The following is a 17,234-nucleotide window of genomic DNA, read 5'->3' on the forward strand; positions in this document are numbered from 1 at the left end:
AAACCGTGTATTTAATAATGAAATGGAGATCTTTTGTAAAGGTTAAAACCTCATTTAATTTTATGTCTTATAGGGTTTATACCGACTACAATGTTGTATAACTGTATTAATTCAACTGCAAACCTTAAGATTTACAGCCAACTTTAAAAGAGATGCATCTTAGCTCTGGAAATTGTTATTGACTATGTCAATGCTGTTGTAATGAAGTGCTTTTTCTAAGTATGCGGTTTATTAAATAAATAATTTAAAAAAAAGAGCCCCCACCATGATCAAGTAGGCTTTATTCCAGAGATGCCGGGATGGTTCAATATGTGCTAGTTAATAAACATCATAAATCATATTAATGGACTCAAAGACAAAAACCACATGGTCATTTGAAAAATGCAGAAAAGGCCTTTGACAAAATTCAGCATGCATTCATGATAAAAGTCCTAAAGGGAATTGGACTGGAGGGAACATACCTCAACATAATTAAAGCTATATACAACAAACCCACAGCCAACATCATTCTAAATGGAAAAAACTGGAAGTATTCCCATTAAAATCAGGAACCAAACAAGGGTGTCCACTAGCTCCACTCCTCTACTAGTACTTGAAACTCTTGCTAGAGCAATAAGACAGGAGAAGGAAATTAAAGGAGTACTAATTGGAAAAGAAGAGGTCCAAATACCCCTTTTTGCAGATGATATGATATTATACCTAGAGGTCCCAAAAATTCCACCAGAAAACTCCTAGAACAAGAACAATTAACAATGAACAATTTCAGGAAAGTGGCAGGTTACAAAATTAATTTACAAAAATCAGTAGCCTTTCTATATACCAATAACAAGCAACTGGAGAAAGAATACATGGAAACCCTCCCATTCACAATAGCTTAAAAAACAAACAAACAAACAAACAAAAAAACAACCTGGAATAAACCCGACCAAAAACATCAAAGATCTCTACAATGAAAATTTTAAATCTTTAAAGAGATCGAAGAAGACACCAGAAGATGGAAGGACCTCCCATGCTCATGGATTGGAAGATTTAATATTGTGAAAATGACCAGCCTACCAAAAGCAATATATAGCTTCAATGCAACCCCAATCAAAATCCCCATGACATACTTCACAGAATTAGAAAAAAATCATCCTTAAATTCATATGGAAGCACAAAAGACTCTGGATAGCCAAAGCAACCCTGAGCACAAAGAGCAAGCCTGGAGGGATTACACTACCAAATCTCAAACTATACTACAGAGTTATAGTTATAAAAGCAGCATGGTACTGGCACAAAAATGGACACATAGATCAATGGAACATAACTGAAGACCCAGACATACAGCCACCTGGTATTTGACAAAGGTGCCGAGGACACACAATGGAGTAAAGACGCCATTTTCAACAAATGGTTCTGGCAAAACTGAATCTCCACCTGTAGAAGAATGAAGCTAGATCCTTATCTTTTACCTTGCACAAAATTCAACTCCAAATGGTTCAAATACCTCAATGTGAAACTCGAAACTCTGAAACTGTTAGAAGAAAACATTGGCAGTAACCTGAAAGACACAGGTATAGGAAAGGACTTTCTAAATGGGACACCAATAGCTCAGGAATTAAGATCAACAATCGAGTGGGACCTTACTAAACTTAAAAGCCTCTGTACATCAAAAGAAACAACCAAGAAAGTGAAGAGAAAACTCACAGAGTGGGAAAAAAATCTTCACTAGTGACACATCTGACAGAGGTTTAACATTCAGAATATATAAAGAACTAAAAAAACAAAGAATCAAGAAAACAAATGACTCAATTAAAAGATGGGCTAAAGATCTAAACAGAGAGTTCTCAAAAGAAGAAATAAAGATGGCTAAGAAACATCTAAAAAAGTGTTCAACATCCTTAGTAATTAGGGAAACACAAATTAAAACCACCTTAAGATTTCATCTTAGCCCATTCATACTGGCTAAGATCAAGATAACAAATGATACCAAATGGTGGTGAGGATTGGAGAAAGGGGAACGTTCATTCACTGCTGGTGGGCTTGCAAACTCGTGCAACCCTGATGGAAAGCAGTGTGGAGAACTCTTAAAAAACTAAAAATGAACCTACCATATGACCCGGTTATACCATGCCTTGGCATATACTCAAAGGACTCATCCTATTGTAGAGATACTTATACAACCATGTTTGTTGCTCCTCTTTTCACAATAGCTAATAGATGGAAGCAACCTAAGTACCCCTCAACTGACAAACATTTAATGAAAATGTGGTACATTCACACAATGGAGTTCTACTCAGCAGAAAGAAAGATGAAATAATGAAATTTGCCGGTAAAGAGATGGATCTAGAAACTGTTATCCTAAGTGAAGTAACACAGACTCAGAAAAACAAAAGATATATGTTCTCCCTCATTTGTGGATCCTAGCATCATATTCTTATAAGTGAGTACACAGCCTGCTATAACTGCAGGAAACAGGAAAATGGAAGGGAACCAGGGAGGTAAAGGAAAAGAAGGAAGAATATTAGGAGACATGTTACTAAGGGAGAAGTGTCTAAAAAGGGGGTAGTCAAATGGGAGGGGGAGAAGGAGGGTATACAAGGAACTATTAGAATAAAGGGGAAGAAAGAGCTTAAGAAAAGTGGGACCATAGCAGACAGAAATTGTGAAGAGAGAAATGGGGAAATTGTGGACACTTTAAATGGGAAGGGCAGGGAGGGAGGATAAGACAGGGAGAGAAAGAGGAGAGACAAATAGTGCCTAGCTAGTATAAAAAAACAAGAGAGAATTGTATTGTCCAAAAGCCTACTGAAAAATTACACATACAATATCTCTACATGAGTCCATGAATAAAGCTGAAGGCTACATAATAAGAAACAGTGCCATACAGGAGAAACTTTCTTTTGAGTTGGTGGCCAGGGTACTCCAAGAGACTCCCAAAATTACACAGGCTATTGCCACAGCCCTTGATTGCCTCCCAGAACTTGGTGATAAGACCCTATTGCTGAAGACAGGACATACTTGGGACACAGGATTTGAAGTAATGGAGCTGGAACTGACCTGGAAGCCACGTCCCCTGAAGGCTAGCTCTCATAGCTTTGGAGAGCACTATGTAAGCTGGTAAGGGAAAACATCAATAGATGGTCCAACCCCAGCTTCAAGGCCTAAAAACCACATCAGTGACCAGCACAGCAAGCAATATTGGTGCAGTAAAGGCATTTTTATCTTGGGGGTAACCAACAGCTACGTAATTGGACTTAAAGCCCACTCAATGGGAGGAAACTCATGTGTGGTACTGTAAACCTAGCCAAATACACATAGCTGGAGAGGTCACAATTTCTTACAGAAAACCCCAAAGCTGTCACAACAAATGCAATTTCTTACTATGTGCAAAATATGGATCCTTAAATTTATAGACACGTATCCCAGTCACTACTCATCAAAGAAACTTCTCTGCAACAGAAAGAGACAATTACAGAGTTCCACAACCGGTCACACACAGAGATTGTCTGTGAATTGCCCAAGTCTAAGTGGCACATCTAGGATGTAAGCTCTTTACCTAATGCTCACAGAGCACAGAACAAGGGATGAAGAGAACCCTAATGTACCTTTCAACCCTCATCAATGAAGCTCCCTCATGCAACAGAGGGCTAGGAATGCAAAAGGTCACAAATGACCAAACACAGAGACTAGGAGTTTGTAGAGTGTGGGTCCTTGGACAGGACTCGTATATCAAAATGCACCCACTCAGGGACCATTTTGGAAGAGGGGGTAGAGAATGTAAGAGTCAGGGAGGAGGTGCATGACCATACTGATATAGTCCTACAGGAGCCTGGGACCCTTTTCATATGAACCTACAGCAATGGTGTCAGCATGTACAAGATCCATGCAAACTTAAGCAGACAAAAATCTAGCACAGAACTGTGGTAATGAACAGCATGCCCCAAATCTTAGTAGAAGAATTATTGGCAGGTGATTACTGCTAGGTGAGGAAGAGCTGATCTTAAAGGGAAGGACTCTATATAGGCTGACTAGATCCCAGTGGATGAAACTGCACTGAGGGACATCTGGGGACACTAACTTTATATGATAGGCCTTTACACAAATGACAGAATGTATGAAATCCAGTGGGGGGTTATGGGAGGATGCCAAAGAGGAAGTAGGTATAAAGATGATTTTTTGTATGAAATACACAAAAATTTAATACAAAATTAAAAAATAAATATGAAAAGCAAAACTGCATTCATACTGAACATGGAGACTTTTCCCCTTGTTCTTATTCTTTAAATAAATAAAACAGTGTAACTATTCATTTACTATTTACATTATATTAGGCATCACAAGTAATCTACAGATGATGTGAAGTGCATGGAAGGACATGCATAGGTTACATCCAAACACTATGGTATTTTATATAAGGGACTGGAACATCTGTGGATTCTGGACCTGTGAAGACATAACATGAAATTGAAATCTAGTTGGGGAGATAAAAATGCAAAAGTAGAATAAAGCAAAGTCAGGCGTGGTAGAGTACGCTTTTAATGCCAGCACTTGGGAGGCAGAGGCAGGGGGAATCCCTGTAAGATTGAAGCCAGCCTGGTCTCCACAGCTGTGGCTACAGTGAGACCCTGTCTCTAAGACTAAAAAAAAATAAAAATAAAAAAAAAATAAAATAAATACAAATGAAGACAATCTCTATTAACGAAAAACAAGACTAACAGAGACTTTGATAATCAGAAGCCTTGGGAGGACAGGGACACCTCTGACTTATTAAGTTTCACATCTCTACACATAAGGTTGATTGATAGGCCTGGGGAATGTATCTCAGTGGCAGAGTACTTGTTGCATAACATGTGCCAGTCCCTGGGTTCCATTCTCAGAATGGGGGAGCATGGCAGAAAAGGGAGGAAGAAAAAGGGAGAAAGAGGGAGAGGAGAGAAACATTATAGGAATGAAATGAGCACATGTTGAGAAAATGATTTTAGTTCATTTAATTGAGGAAGGAGGGGTGAGTAAAATCCTAAGGTAAAATTAAGAGTGAAAGATAACTTTATAAAAATTAATTTTCAAATAAATATTGAGCCACCTGGGCTGGGGAGATGGCTCAGAGGGTAAAAGTACTTGCTGTGCATGCCTGAGGACCTGAGTTCAGATTCTAGTGGCTGTAGGTGCCTATAGCTTCACCATAGTTGGGCAGAGACAAATGGATCCCAGGAGCCCACTGGCCAGCTAACTTGGCGTGAGTGGCAAGCTTCAGGTTTAGTAAGATACCCTGTCTCAAGGGAATGAGGGAGTGAGTGATAGAGGAGATACCTGACATCCTCCTCTGGCCTCTGCATGGGGGCACGTGAGTGGGTTCCCCTTGCACACACACACACGTACACAAAAGTATACACAACATTGAGCTATCAGAAAGGGAAAATATACCTATGCTCATCAAGAGGTAAGATCTTCACAAAAGGTAAGAGTGGAGTGGTTATGCTCTGTCTACCTCAAAAGCAAATGCTAAGCATGATAAAATGATGCTAGTGTGCCACTACTGTGGACTATCACCAGCTCTCCTGCTTCAGGAACTTAAAACCCAAAGCAGTGTTATTTAGCTCCTTGACCAAAAGCTGCTTTGCCAGAAGTGAACTTTCTCAGGAAAAAGAAGAGACCAGAAAAGCTTCCAGAGTGGTAATAATGTAGATCCTTTCTTTGGAGACTGTCACACAAATAATGCCTAACGCTCTGCCAACAGATGAGGCACTGCTCAGGGTTTTCTGTCATGTTTGGACTGACGTGTTCTTTTGAGTTATCATAGGATGATAGTATGGGTTAAACAGACCGGAAACAAAAGGCTAGTACATGAGTTGCTATTAGCAACAGAGGCAACAAAACTGGCAAAACTGGGAAGGTAAACTCACTTGGTGTTCCGGTCCTTCAACTTTCCCTTGGCCGCCAGGTACTCCTGAAGCTTTCTCTGTCGTTCTTCTATAAAACATGGAAGTAAAGCAACAACAGATATTTGACTTCAGATCTTAACCAGTTCTTTTATATCCTAAAACATGATACTTTTCTGTAATCATTTTGGCTTTTCAACATAATGTGATAAAGTTCTCAGGCCTGTAAGTTTGCCTTCAAGTTGCAATGTTAGTGTAAACAGCTTAGTATGACTCTGACTAGAAATGATACTGTTGATGTTGATACTAACTTGCCTCTGCTGGGATTAAAGGTGTGCACCACCACACCTGGCTGTAAGAATTCTTAAAAAAAATTTTTAAAGCATTTGTGTGTATGTGGAGGTGAGCGGACAACTTGTGAGGTAGTTTTTTCCTTCTACCATACTGGTCCTGGGGATAGAACTCAGGCTGCCAGGCTTGGAGGCAAGCACTTTCATCAGCTGAACTACCTCCCCAACCCTACATGAAGAAATTCTTAGTTTACCTGAGGTGGTCTTATTAACTATGTTTTTATCCATCCCCCTCCCAGAATGGGATGGTAATTTTTGACCCACAAATCTTTACTGGTTCCCTATAGTCCAGTTAGGGGGCTTACTGGCAAACATTTATATTGTTACATTCTATCCAAAGCATTTGTGAGAAAATGAAAGTCAATACAGGTTGACTATCCTAAACAAAAAAATCTGAAATCCAAAGTGCTCCAAGGTACAATACTTTTCAAGGGCCAACATAATACATGTGGGAATTCCACACCAGACTTCACGAGATGGATCACAGTGAAAACTCAGGTATACTACAAATAGAAGATCATTAGGGTGTGTGCATAAAATGCTCATGAAATGTAAATGAATTTCATGTTTAGACCTTGGTCCCATCCTCAAGATCTCTTATACACACAAATATTCTAAAATCTGGGAGAAATAATACCCCAAACCCAAAACCTAACCCTGAAATTTCAAACTCCCTGGTCCCAAGCATATCAGGTGAGAATCAAATTAGATATCTACCTTCAAGAAGTTTCAATCAAGGGCTGGAGAGATGGCGCAGGGGTTAGGAGCACTGGCTGCTCTTGCAGAAATCCCAGGTTTGATTCCCAGCACCCACATGGTGACTACCAACTGTCCATAACTCCATTTCCAGGGATCCAACACCCTTTTCTGACCTCTATGGGCATTGCATTGACATGGGTGCACTTACACACATGCAGGCAATACACTCATAAAATAAAAATAATAAAATATTTTTAAAATGTTTCAATCTAGCACTAGAGATAAACACAACGATAATTACAATCAATGGCAAATCGAGATGCCATACACAAGAGGTCAAAGACAAATTATGGGGGTTGATCAGTGAGGAGTGGGGAGATGGTTGTTTGGAGGAGACTACAGTGATAGACACAAAGATAGCCAGCAGCCCACAGGAATGCAAAATTCTTTGCAACGACATCTAGACTGAGTTATTCCGTGTTTTGTTCTGACTCCGATATATACTTATAGAACAGTGGTGAGAAATAACAACACATAGGTCCGGGCCAGGCCGTGTGCAGAGCCAGCTGTGGTGTGCGAGACGTCCAGGGCTGCAGAGCAGCAGCTGTGACTTCTACAAGGTAGCAAACCTCATCGTTACTGAGCCTGTCAAGTAGGGACACGGAAGCCCACCTTGAAGGGCTACTGTGTCAAGCGCCTAGGGTGCAGAGAACCTAGTAGACAGCAAATAGAGCGGATCAAACTGTGTAGACACCGTGTCTACACAGGGGGGCGGGATGCACTGAAAAGCAGGGCAGGGCTGGCTCCAGGTGCCTCTAAGGGATCAGGGACCACAGGATCCTTAATCAATCAACCCCCAGAGGTGCAGACACTGGGATCGGGGCAGATCCGTCCTCCTGGCCTTGGTGAGAGTTGGGGGCATAGAGTACAGAGCACCCCCACCAGCACTGCCTGCGGTGTGGCCCGGTCCAGCGGCCGGGGCCTATCTGAGCGCAGTGACAAGGATGTCTTGCTGCAGGGTGGTTCCAAGAGACATGCTGGAAGGCCTCGGGCGCGCGCAGCTCGCCCTCGCCAGCTCCAGGCCTGCGCTTCATGCTCGGGGGAAACTGAAGCAGGCAGGGGGCGGCGGGCAGCTTGTGCCGGAAGGATTTCGTCAGCGGGCTCCAACGCCCGCAAGAAACGAGGCCGGCGGCCGTACTCACCCGCGGCGGCAGCGGCGGCGGCGGCGGCGGGACCCAACCCCACCATGGCACCACAGAGACAGTTTCTTTCTTCAAAGGCCGCGCCCGCTGTCCCGGCCTCCTGGACCCGCCGACCGCACACTCTCATTGGCTTCCACGACTTTGAAAACTGTCCAATAAAAAGCGGGGGAGGGCGCGTCTACAGGAAGAAAGGCTTTGTGATTGGTCCTAGCCCACAGAGCTCCTCCCCTGGCCTGCGATTGGAGGAACGTGCGGCGCGCGTTGGCGCGGCGGGCCGGTCGCAGCAGTCTAGTCTCCTCAGTAGCAGTGCGGCCCGGACTTTAGTGGCGAATGGCTTTCCTGGTATTGGCTTCCACAGCTGTGAGAACAGCCCGGCGTGGTGGCGCTCGCCTTTAACCCCAGCATTCAGGAGGCAGAGGCAGGCGGCTCTCTGTGAGTTCAACGCCAGCCTGGTCTACATAGCGAGTTCCAGGCCAGGTGGGGTTGCAGACACCAGAACTCCAAACCAGAACCAAACAAACACCCAAAAACCTGGGTGAAAGTGATCCCAGCCAGCACTCGTGACGGTCACCCAGGGCTCGAGACCAGCCTGGGCTACAGAGTGAGCCCCCTCTGTCAAAACACAGAACAAGAACGTCTTCCTTACCAGTCTGATGGTGTGTGATGGGTACGTCTCCATCTCTTCAGGGTCTGATAACTTTTAAAGGCTTAGTACTTCAGGGTAGTGGTTCAATTTTAATTTTAATTATGGTAAAAAATAAGAATTTCCCATTTTAACAATTTTTAAGTGATAAATTTCCAAAAATGTTCAGTTCTGTGGCAGTTATACTCACATTATTGAACTATCTCAAATCAACCATTGCCTCCAGAACTGATGCTGTTCCTATGAAAGGCTGACTCCGTATTCCTCTACCCGGCAGCCCTTGGCAACTGCCAGTCAACTCTGAATCTGAACAGTCTAGGTACCTCAAGTCAGTGGAACCACACACTTATCCTGTGGCTTGTTCATTTCACCTAGCATGTTTTCAGCCTTCATTAGTGCTATATAACAAGTCACAATTCCCTTCATTTTGAATGCTGAATTGTAGTCCCTTAGACAATTGTACTACATTTTGCTTGTTCTCTCATGCCAGGAGTATTTCCAGAGCTCTTCATGAAACTGAAGAATAGCTGAATCAAGAGGCAAACCTAGATGGATATAGATGCCCATGAGGGTTGCTTCCATGTTGTAGCTGTGCTGTGGTCTCTATGAACATGCCTATGTATAATTATCTTATGCATAGTTGGGACCCAAATTATTTTTACTATATATTTTTATTGATTTTTGTGCATTTTATACAATATATCCTAATCATATTTAGATACCCCTCCCCTATCTCTACCCTCCCCACACCCCCCCCAACTGGATTTCATGCATTCTGTCATATATGTTAAGGCCTATTGAGTCAAGTTTGTGTTCTCAGATGTCCCTCTATGTGTGTTTATCCACTGGAGCCTGGTCAGCCTATCTAGTCACTCCCTTAAAGAAGACCAACTCTCCCTCACCCTAAAGGAGGAAAGATTGACTTTGCTACAGTTTCAAAGGATTCAGTCCATGGGTGCTTGGCCCCATGCCCTTGAGCATCATAGTAGCAGGGACTTGTGGGGAGTTTTTCCACTTTATTTTGGTCAGGAAGCAGAGAGTAAGGAATGGATTTGGGAACCATTTATAACCTTCAGAGTCACATCCCCAGTGATTTACTTCCTCCAATGAAGTTCCATCCCCTAAAGTTTCTAGAACCTCCCAAAGTAGTACCAGCAACTGTGAACCAAGCATTCAACACATGAGCCTGTGAGGATTTTCATATTCGAATACTAACATTCTCCTTTCAATTCTTTTAATTGTATACCAAGTGATATTGTTGAATCATTTGGTCATTTTATTTTTAGTTTTTCAATTGACCATACAATTTGCAGGGTGGTTCCCTTTTAATGTATATTTTAATTTTGTATCTTCAGATGGGATGGTAGAGGACAGGTCTAGTTGTCTTGAGTCCCCTGAAAAATATATTTTTAAAATGTTCAGTGTGTGTGTGTGTGTGTGTGTGTGTGTGTGCGTGTGGTGTGCCAGCATGTGTGTGCCATGATGTGCATGTGGAGGTTAGAGGACAACTTTCAGGAGTTGCTTCTCTCCTTCCACCTTGTTGAGACAGTCTCATTGTTTCTGCTGTGCTGCTGGCAGCCTGGCCTGTGAATTCCAGACAGTTCTCTTGTTGCTACCTCCCATCTCCCTGTAGGAATGCTGGGATTACACAGTTTGGAAAAGCAAAGAAGGCTCTGTTGGTCTTCAGTGAATCTTATGACTGGATGGGTCTGAGTTTGAGAAGTCATCTTGCTCTACCTCCTACCTGGTGCTGGAATATTCTCCAGATCCTGTGTAGGCCTTCCACCTTTGCAGGAATGCTGCTGACGTTGGGGCACCAATTTACCTGTCCTATTTTTGGACATCCTGGCTTATCTCGAAACTTTCCTTCAAATGATCTCAAATATGTCCTCTTTCCCATTGGTTGTTCTTTAGAGCAAGATGAATCAGTTTTGTACCCTTTTCTCCATCCTTTGAAGGACTATTTTGTTTTTTTAAAATTTTTATTATTTTTATTTTATGTGGATGTGTGTATTGCCTGCATGTAGGTAAGTGTACCCGTGTAGTGCAATGCCCACGGAGGACAGAAGAGGCTGTAGGATCCCCTGGGACTGGCGTTACGGACAGTTGTTAGCTGCCATGTGGGTGCTGGGATTCGAACCCGGGTCTTCTGCAAGAACAACCAGTGTTCTTAATCGCTGAGCCATCTCTCCAGCCCTGAAGGACTATTTATTAGTATACAGAATGTGTGTAAAAAGCTAGGCTTGCCCAGCAAAGTATCCATAGTAAATTCTTATGGTGCTAGTGACTTTAAAGTTCGAGCTTGGCCTTTGCCTACTCCAGCTTTGGCTTATGCCACTCTGCCCTTGTTCCCTGTAGTCCTGGAACACTGCATTTTCCCCCTTTCAGTCTTTCCATAATCTTCTGTCTGGGATCTCAAACCCTCTCCTTTCTCCTAGTTAATTATTGTTACTACTCTATCAACTTCATTGAAGTATTATATATCATACAGTTCAGCCACATACATTTACAATTCATTTAAAAACATTTCCCTTTACTCTGAAAAAGAAACCTGATACTCACTAGCAGTCAATCCCTATTCATTCCTCCCAGACCCTGGAAACCACTAGTCTACTTTCTACTTGTATAGCTTTTCCTGTTCTGACATTTCACATACAATGGAATTGTGATGAATTCATTTATTTAGCATGTTTTCAAGGCTTATACTTAATTGTAGTGTGTATCAGTATGTCATTCTTTTCATTAGTGGATAATACCACATTTTATTTGCCCATTCATCAGTGGATAGACATTTAGGTTGTTTCTACTTTTTGGCTTTATGAATAATGCTGCTACGAACATTAGTATAAGTTTGTGTTTGGTTGTATATTTCTAGCATGCATATACCCCTGATATGGTTTGTCTCTTTGAAATTCATGTTGAGCTTTGATGGATATTGTGGCAGTGTTGGAACATGAGACTTAAGAGGTGATTGAGTCATTAAGAGCCATGGACATCTTTCATATGGTACTAAGCTAATTCTTGAGGGGTTAGATAAATTGCCAAGACCATGGGTTGTTATAGTGATCCTGGCTCCTCTAGCTTGCTCATGTGCATGCTCCCACTTGACCTTTTGACTTCTGCTGTGGAATGAGGCAGCACAGGATGTTTACCAGATGCAGCTGCCTGGTCTTGGACTTGCTGTACCCCAAAAGAGCCAATTAAAAGCTCTTTCCTTATAAATTGCCCAGTCTCTGCTGTGGTGTATACAATGTAAGATGGACTAAGAAGTACCCTATTAATGGAATTACTGGGTCATATGGTTATTCTGTATTTAGCCATTTGCAGAGCTGCTGGTATTCCCCAAAAGCCTTTCTTCATCCCCACAAGGAGCGAATGAAAGTTGAAATTTCTCCACACCCTCAGTAACATATTAGTGTATATCCTTCTTTATTGGTGTTAAGGAGCATCTTGTGGTTTCATTTGTATTTTCTCAATGGCTAATAATGTTGAACATCTTTTCATGGGGCATTTGTCTATATTCTTAAAGATATTTTTATTCAGACTCATTTAAAAAATAAGTCATTGTCCAAATCTGTTTTATGCCAAGAATAGCCAAGACTGAGTAATTTGTTAACCCCAGTTGTCCTGGAACTCTCTATGTAGACCAGGCTGACCTTGATCTCACAGAGATCCACTGGCCTCTGCCTCTAAAGTGCTGAGATTAAAGGTGTGTACCATCGTGCCTGGCTAAGACTGAGTAATTTATAAGAACAAAACCCATTCTTCATTTCTAGAGGCTTGGAAGGCCAAGGTCAAGAACATTTTTAGCCAGGACTTTCTGTTTACATTATCCCATAGCAGAAAGTGAAAGGGTAAGAGATTGTGCATGTGCACATACATGGGTTGCGGAAGGGAGAAGTTAAAAGGGAGAGCCCATCCTTTTGTTCAGAACCTATTTCCACAACTAACTCATCCCTGCAATAACAATTAATGCATGTATTATTGAATATACGACCCCAACCTTGACTTGACTTGAGAGTTTCCAACTTTATGATGGTGTGAAACCAATACATATTCAGTAGAAACTATCCTTGGAATTTGGAACATTGGTCCAGATGAATGATATGCAGTAGAATCTTCTCTGGGCAGTTGGTCCTAGCAGTGAGCTGTTGGTGCAGATGAGCCATAAGGCCACAAGGAGGAACAGCTAGCACTGTAACGTGCACTGGGGGCTAAGCTATAATATTCAGTAAGTGAGATGTATCTGGTGCCTTTTTGATTTACAATATTTTCATTTTATGATGGATTTTCCAAGGCATGACCTTCTCACAAGTCAAAAATATCCCTAATCATTACTATTTCTTTTATAGGTGAGGAAACTGAGCTTAAAAGGCTCAAAGTTACAAAGTAAAGAAAATCCAGATCTACTGATTCCATAGTCTGTTCTCATTACAGTATTCTATATTCATAAGTGACTAAATATGAGATAGCTAATTTACATTCACAACAGGACTTGAGACTGCAGAGGAGACTTGACATATTCTCTAACCTAGATATTCTCTTTCTGGATGGAGATTCACAGGGAGCAGGTTTTAATGAATGACTACGGATCAGAGTATGGATCAGACAGAGGAATTCTCTGTCTGATTTAAGTGTTTGATGACACTAACCCTCAGTACACTTACTACCACAACAGAGACTTATTTGCCAGCGGCACTGAACAAGTAATCCCAGTAAAAATGGAAACCTGTCTATGGTGTGACTTTTGATTCTAGGCCAAGCCCTTATTACTGTAGCATTTTATTCTCTGTGTTCCCAAGTTACCTGCTGAATAATCTTTCTCGAATTTTGTGGTATATTCATACTAAGAATGATTATAATCTCTACAAATCTGCTCCTTTATGTTTAAAAAAAATCTAATAACAGCATTTCTCTTCACAAAAGACAGAAAGGACTTCATCTATCAAATAGTAAATAGGAGCTATGTGGAAATAAATTAGCTCTTGTCATGCTGGGTCCCAAAGTTGGGTTTCAGGGTGCTGAGAGATGAGAGGATAAGCCAGGAACAATATGTTCATGCTTTCTTTGTTCCATAGGCCTCTCTCACTGGGCAGAGAGCTATAGACCTTTTGCAGGAGTGAATCCAAGGGCCTACTTGCCAGCACCCCCAGCTCCTGTTCAAATATGCTAGTATGTAAAATGGGGACTCCTCCTGTTGATTACCCTGCTTCCAAATGGGGTGCTCTGTGTCCCTGTGGCAGTAGGAGGCCCCTGATGAACTAATAAGATGTGTACATTATCACTTCTTATAATCCTGGGTTGGCTTGTCCAAATGGAAAATATTCTTAGCCTTGTGATAAAATCATGTTTGTCTCTGGGAATGCCTTAATATGGTAGTTCTTAATTAGTGGTAAGCATAAGATATACCTTTGGAACTTAAAAAAAAGATGCTCAAGGCCCCACCCCAGATAAGAATCTGCAGAGAGGAGACCTGGTCATAGATACTTTCGAAAAGCTCTAATGTTAGAGAATGCTAGGCTCTCAGTTAACCACCCTCCAGGGAGCTCAGCCTCTTTGCTGATAAGGTAATATAAGACCCTTTGTTGTTTATAAGCTACTCTGCTAGAAAAGCAGGTAGGAGGGCTGTGAGATGGTTCAGTGGCAGTGGCTGAAACACCTTCTTCCAAGCCTGATGTCTTGAGTTCAACCCTTGGGACACATATGGTGGGAGAAAGGAACTGATTCCTGCAAGTTGTCCTCTCACTTCCACATGTGCACACTCCAACTCCCTACCCAAAATGAATAAATAAATCGTAATAAGTTGTTTTGATTGATTTAAAATTATTTTATGTGTATGAGTGTTTTGCCTGCATGGATGTAAGTGCACTATGTAGATGCAGTGCCCACAGAGGCCAGAAGAGGGCATTAGATCCCCTGGAACTGGAGTTATGGACACTTGCTAGCTGACACGTGGGTGCTAAGAACTGAAGTGGGGTCCTCTGGAAGGGCAACCAGTGCTCAAAGATTTTCTTGACTAGTGAGGGAGGAGGACAGGAAAAGCAGTGAGTCCAAAAGAAACCTAAGTTTCCTTATAAAGCATTTTAATGTAAGCAAACATCTTACATTTAGGATTGAGAGAGGGTACCAACAAAATACCTCTCTGATTTCACAAAGGAAGAAGAGATATAGCACTTAAAAATAAATTAAGAGCCTTTTCTTTAAAGAATTATATAGTTACAGTTCAATGAGATTGTTCTAAATGATACATTTTGAAGAGTAGAGAGATGACTCAGTGGTTAAAAGCACTGGGTGCTTTTTCAGAGAACCTGGGTTTGGTTCCCAGTACCTGCATAGTGGCTAACAACCATCTGTAACTCCAGTTCCAGGGGATCCAATGCTCTCTCTGGCCTCCATGGGCATTGAATGTATAGGTGTACTTACATACATATAAGCAAAACATTCATGCACATAAGACATAAATTTAAAAAGTTAAAAAAATTTAAATGATACATTTTATGTAAATTGAAATTTTGCCCTTAACTCTTACCAGTGAGGCTTCCATGTACATCAGAGGCTTCCATGTACATCAGAGTGCAATGCACACAGAAGGCCACAACTGGCCAAGTTTTGGAGAATAAGAGACTGTAGAGTATAGGATGGATTCCTGTATGGAACCTCACCCACCCATGATTCAGGGACCATTGTGGAAGAGGAGGCAGATTGTTAGAGTCAGGGCTGGTTTATGAACACAGGGAGGTGGAAGCTTCCAGGCCACTGAAGGCTTGCTCATGTGAGCCTGTGGCAGAGGTGGCATGAGCATGGGACCCATGTCAGTTCGATGAAACAAGGGTCCGAAGGGGAGGTGAGAAATCGGTGATGGGCCAGGACTAGATTGAGAACTATTTGAGACTGATTGCTGCTGATTGAGGGAGAGTATGACTTACATTCGACCACTGGATGGGCATGGATGGGGGAGGGGGTCTGGATTTTAGTGGAAATGTATGAAATTTAAAAAGCTCAATAAAAAAAATAAATTGAAAATTTGTCAGGCAATTATATATTTTTCAATGAATCATGTGTTCATTTAAAATCAGGAAAATATATAACCAGGAAACCCATGAAATTTATATATCACTTAATCATCAGAGATAAAACCTGTTAATATTTTTATCTGTACCCTTTCTTAATATTTTTAATATAAATAGTAACCATTTTAAGCATAGGATCCCTTTGTAAAAATGTTGTAACTTATCCTTTAGACTCTATAATATACTATAAACATAATAAAGTATGTTTTCTAAATTGCAGCTGTCACAATGTAAGAGGAGAGCCAGTATATCAGAGGAAAGGAGCTCACAATCCAGAATAAAGCTGGGTGTGTTTGCACATGCCTGAAATTCCAGCACTAAGGGGCCTGATGAAGGAAGACCCCTAGTTCAAAGCCAGCCTGGATATATAGACCCTGTCTCAAAACAGCAAGCAAGCAAGCAAGCAAAAAAGAGAAAAAGCCAGAAAAATCTAGACTGATCTTGGTATCAAATTAACAAGACTAAATTTAATACGGACAGAGTTATGGTTTGAACTCAAATTGGAGACCTGTGGGTTTTAGTTGCCTGCAAATACTACATGAATCAACAAATACCACTTGGTTTTCGAAAAAACTAGTGCTGGCAGAGACATGTGAAGGACACTTGGCACTTGAGTCCTGAGCTGGTCTCAGCTTGTATGTTCTCTCTGGGATGGATTCCTTCTCATCCTCTTCCACTAAGGGTTTGGGTACAGTGGACCCTCCTCAGGCACAGCATTTCATCAAGGTGGAGATACAGGAGTAGTGCTTCTAGTAGCTGCTGCACAGAATGATGGAAGTTTGCTGGGAGACATGTAAGGACAAGCCTGGGCCAAAGTTGGACAGTCAGGCTGAGGTCTGTTTTATGAACTGTCTTGACTACATTGATACAAGCCAATTCATCTTGAATCGACTGGAACTAACCCAGAAATCCAACCAACTTTTCAGAAAGCATTTCTGATTGATTTCAGTATTACCTCTTTGGAAAAGCAGTTCAAGAAATGAAGACTTGTTGATAGGATCATTGAAGAAATGGCTATGGGGTGATCGACTCCTAGGTTTTGGGTCACTCTTGGGGCATCATGTCATCTAAGAATGAATAAAGACCAATTTTTGTGTACAGGGGGAAGTTGAAAGTTGTGTATATTTGGTTGTGTTTTTAAAGCTAGTCATATGAAAATAACAGATAAATGAAGAGCTGTGAGATACATATTCCTATGTATGGGACTGGGCTTTCCACAAGTGTTTTGTATAATTGTGGTAGTGGAGCTACTTGCTCTAAGTTGACACTGGGACCACGTAGGTAGATCTGTCTGTATGGATTCATTTCAGGTATTTAGGGAGTTCTTTGTGTCAGAGAAGGTAACAGTAGGAAATAGCCTCACAATGTTTTTAACTGTGAACTTTCTTATCGTTCATTTACTGTCAGTG

General features: G+C 41.5%; 1 protein-coding gene and 1 pseudogene across 2 annotated transcripts in view; one reads left to right on the forward strand and one right to left on the reverse strand.

Annotated features, from left to right (window-relative positions):
- Positions 1-8,225, reverse strand: part of Ckap2l (cytoskeleton associated protein 2 like) — a 38,128-nt gene extending 29,903 nt beyond the window's left edge. Inside the window, exons 1-2 of one of the 2 annotated variants that reach the window (XM_008840371.3) lie at positions 8,113-8,225; positions 5,886-5,952 (exon numbers count right to left, since the gene is read on the reverse strand). In XM_008840371.3, the coding sequence (XP_008838593.1) occupies positions 5,886-5,952; positions 8,113-8,158 (113 nt within the window). In that variant the 5' untranslated portion in view covers positions 8,159-8,225. The remainder of the gene's footprint in view (positions 1-5,885; positions 5,953-8,112) is intronic. The other variant, XM_029567051.1, reaches the window with a different exon arrangement.
- A 172-nt stretch (positions 8,226-8,397) lies between these two features.
- Positions 8,398-16,923, forward strand: LOC115071585 (annotated as a pseudogene).
- Positions 16,924-17,234: the final 311 nt, after the last annotated feature.

This window comes from Nannospalax galili, unplaced genomic scaffold (assembly GCF_000622305.1).
Source record: "Nannospalax galili isolate Female #2095 unplaced genomic scaffold, S.galili_v1.0 scaffold1941, whole genome shotgun sequence".
NCBI classification, from domain to species: Eukaryota; Metazoa; Chordata; class Mammalia; order Rodentia; family Spalacidae; genus Nannospalax; species Nannospalax galili.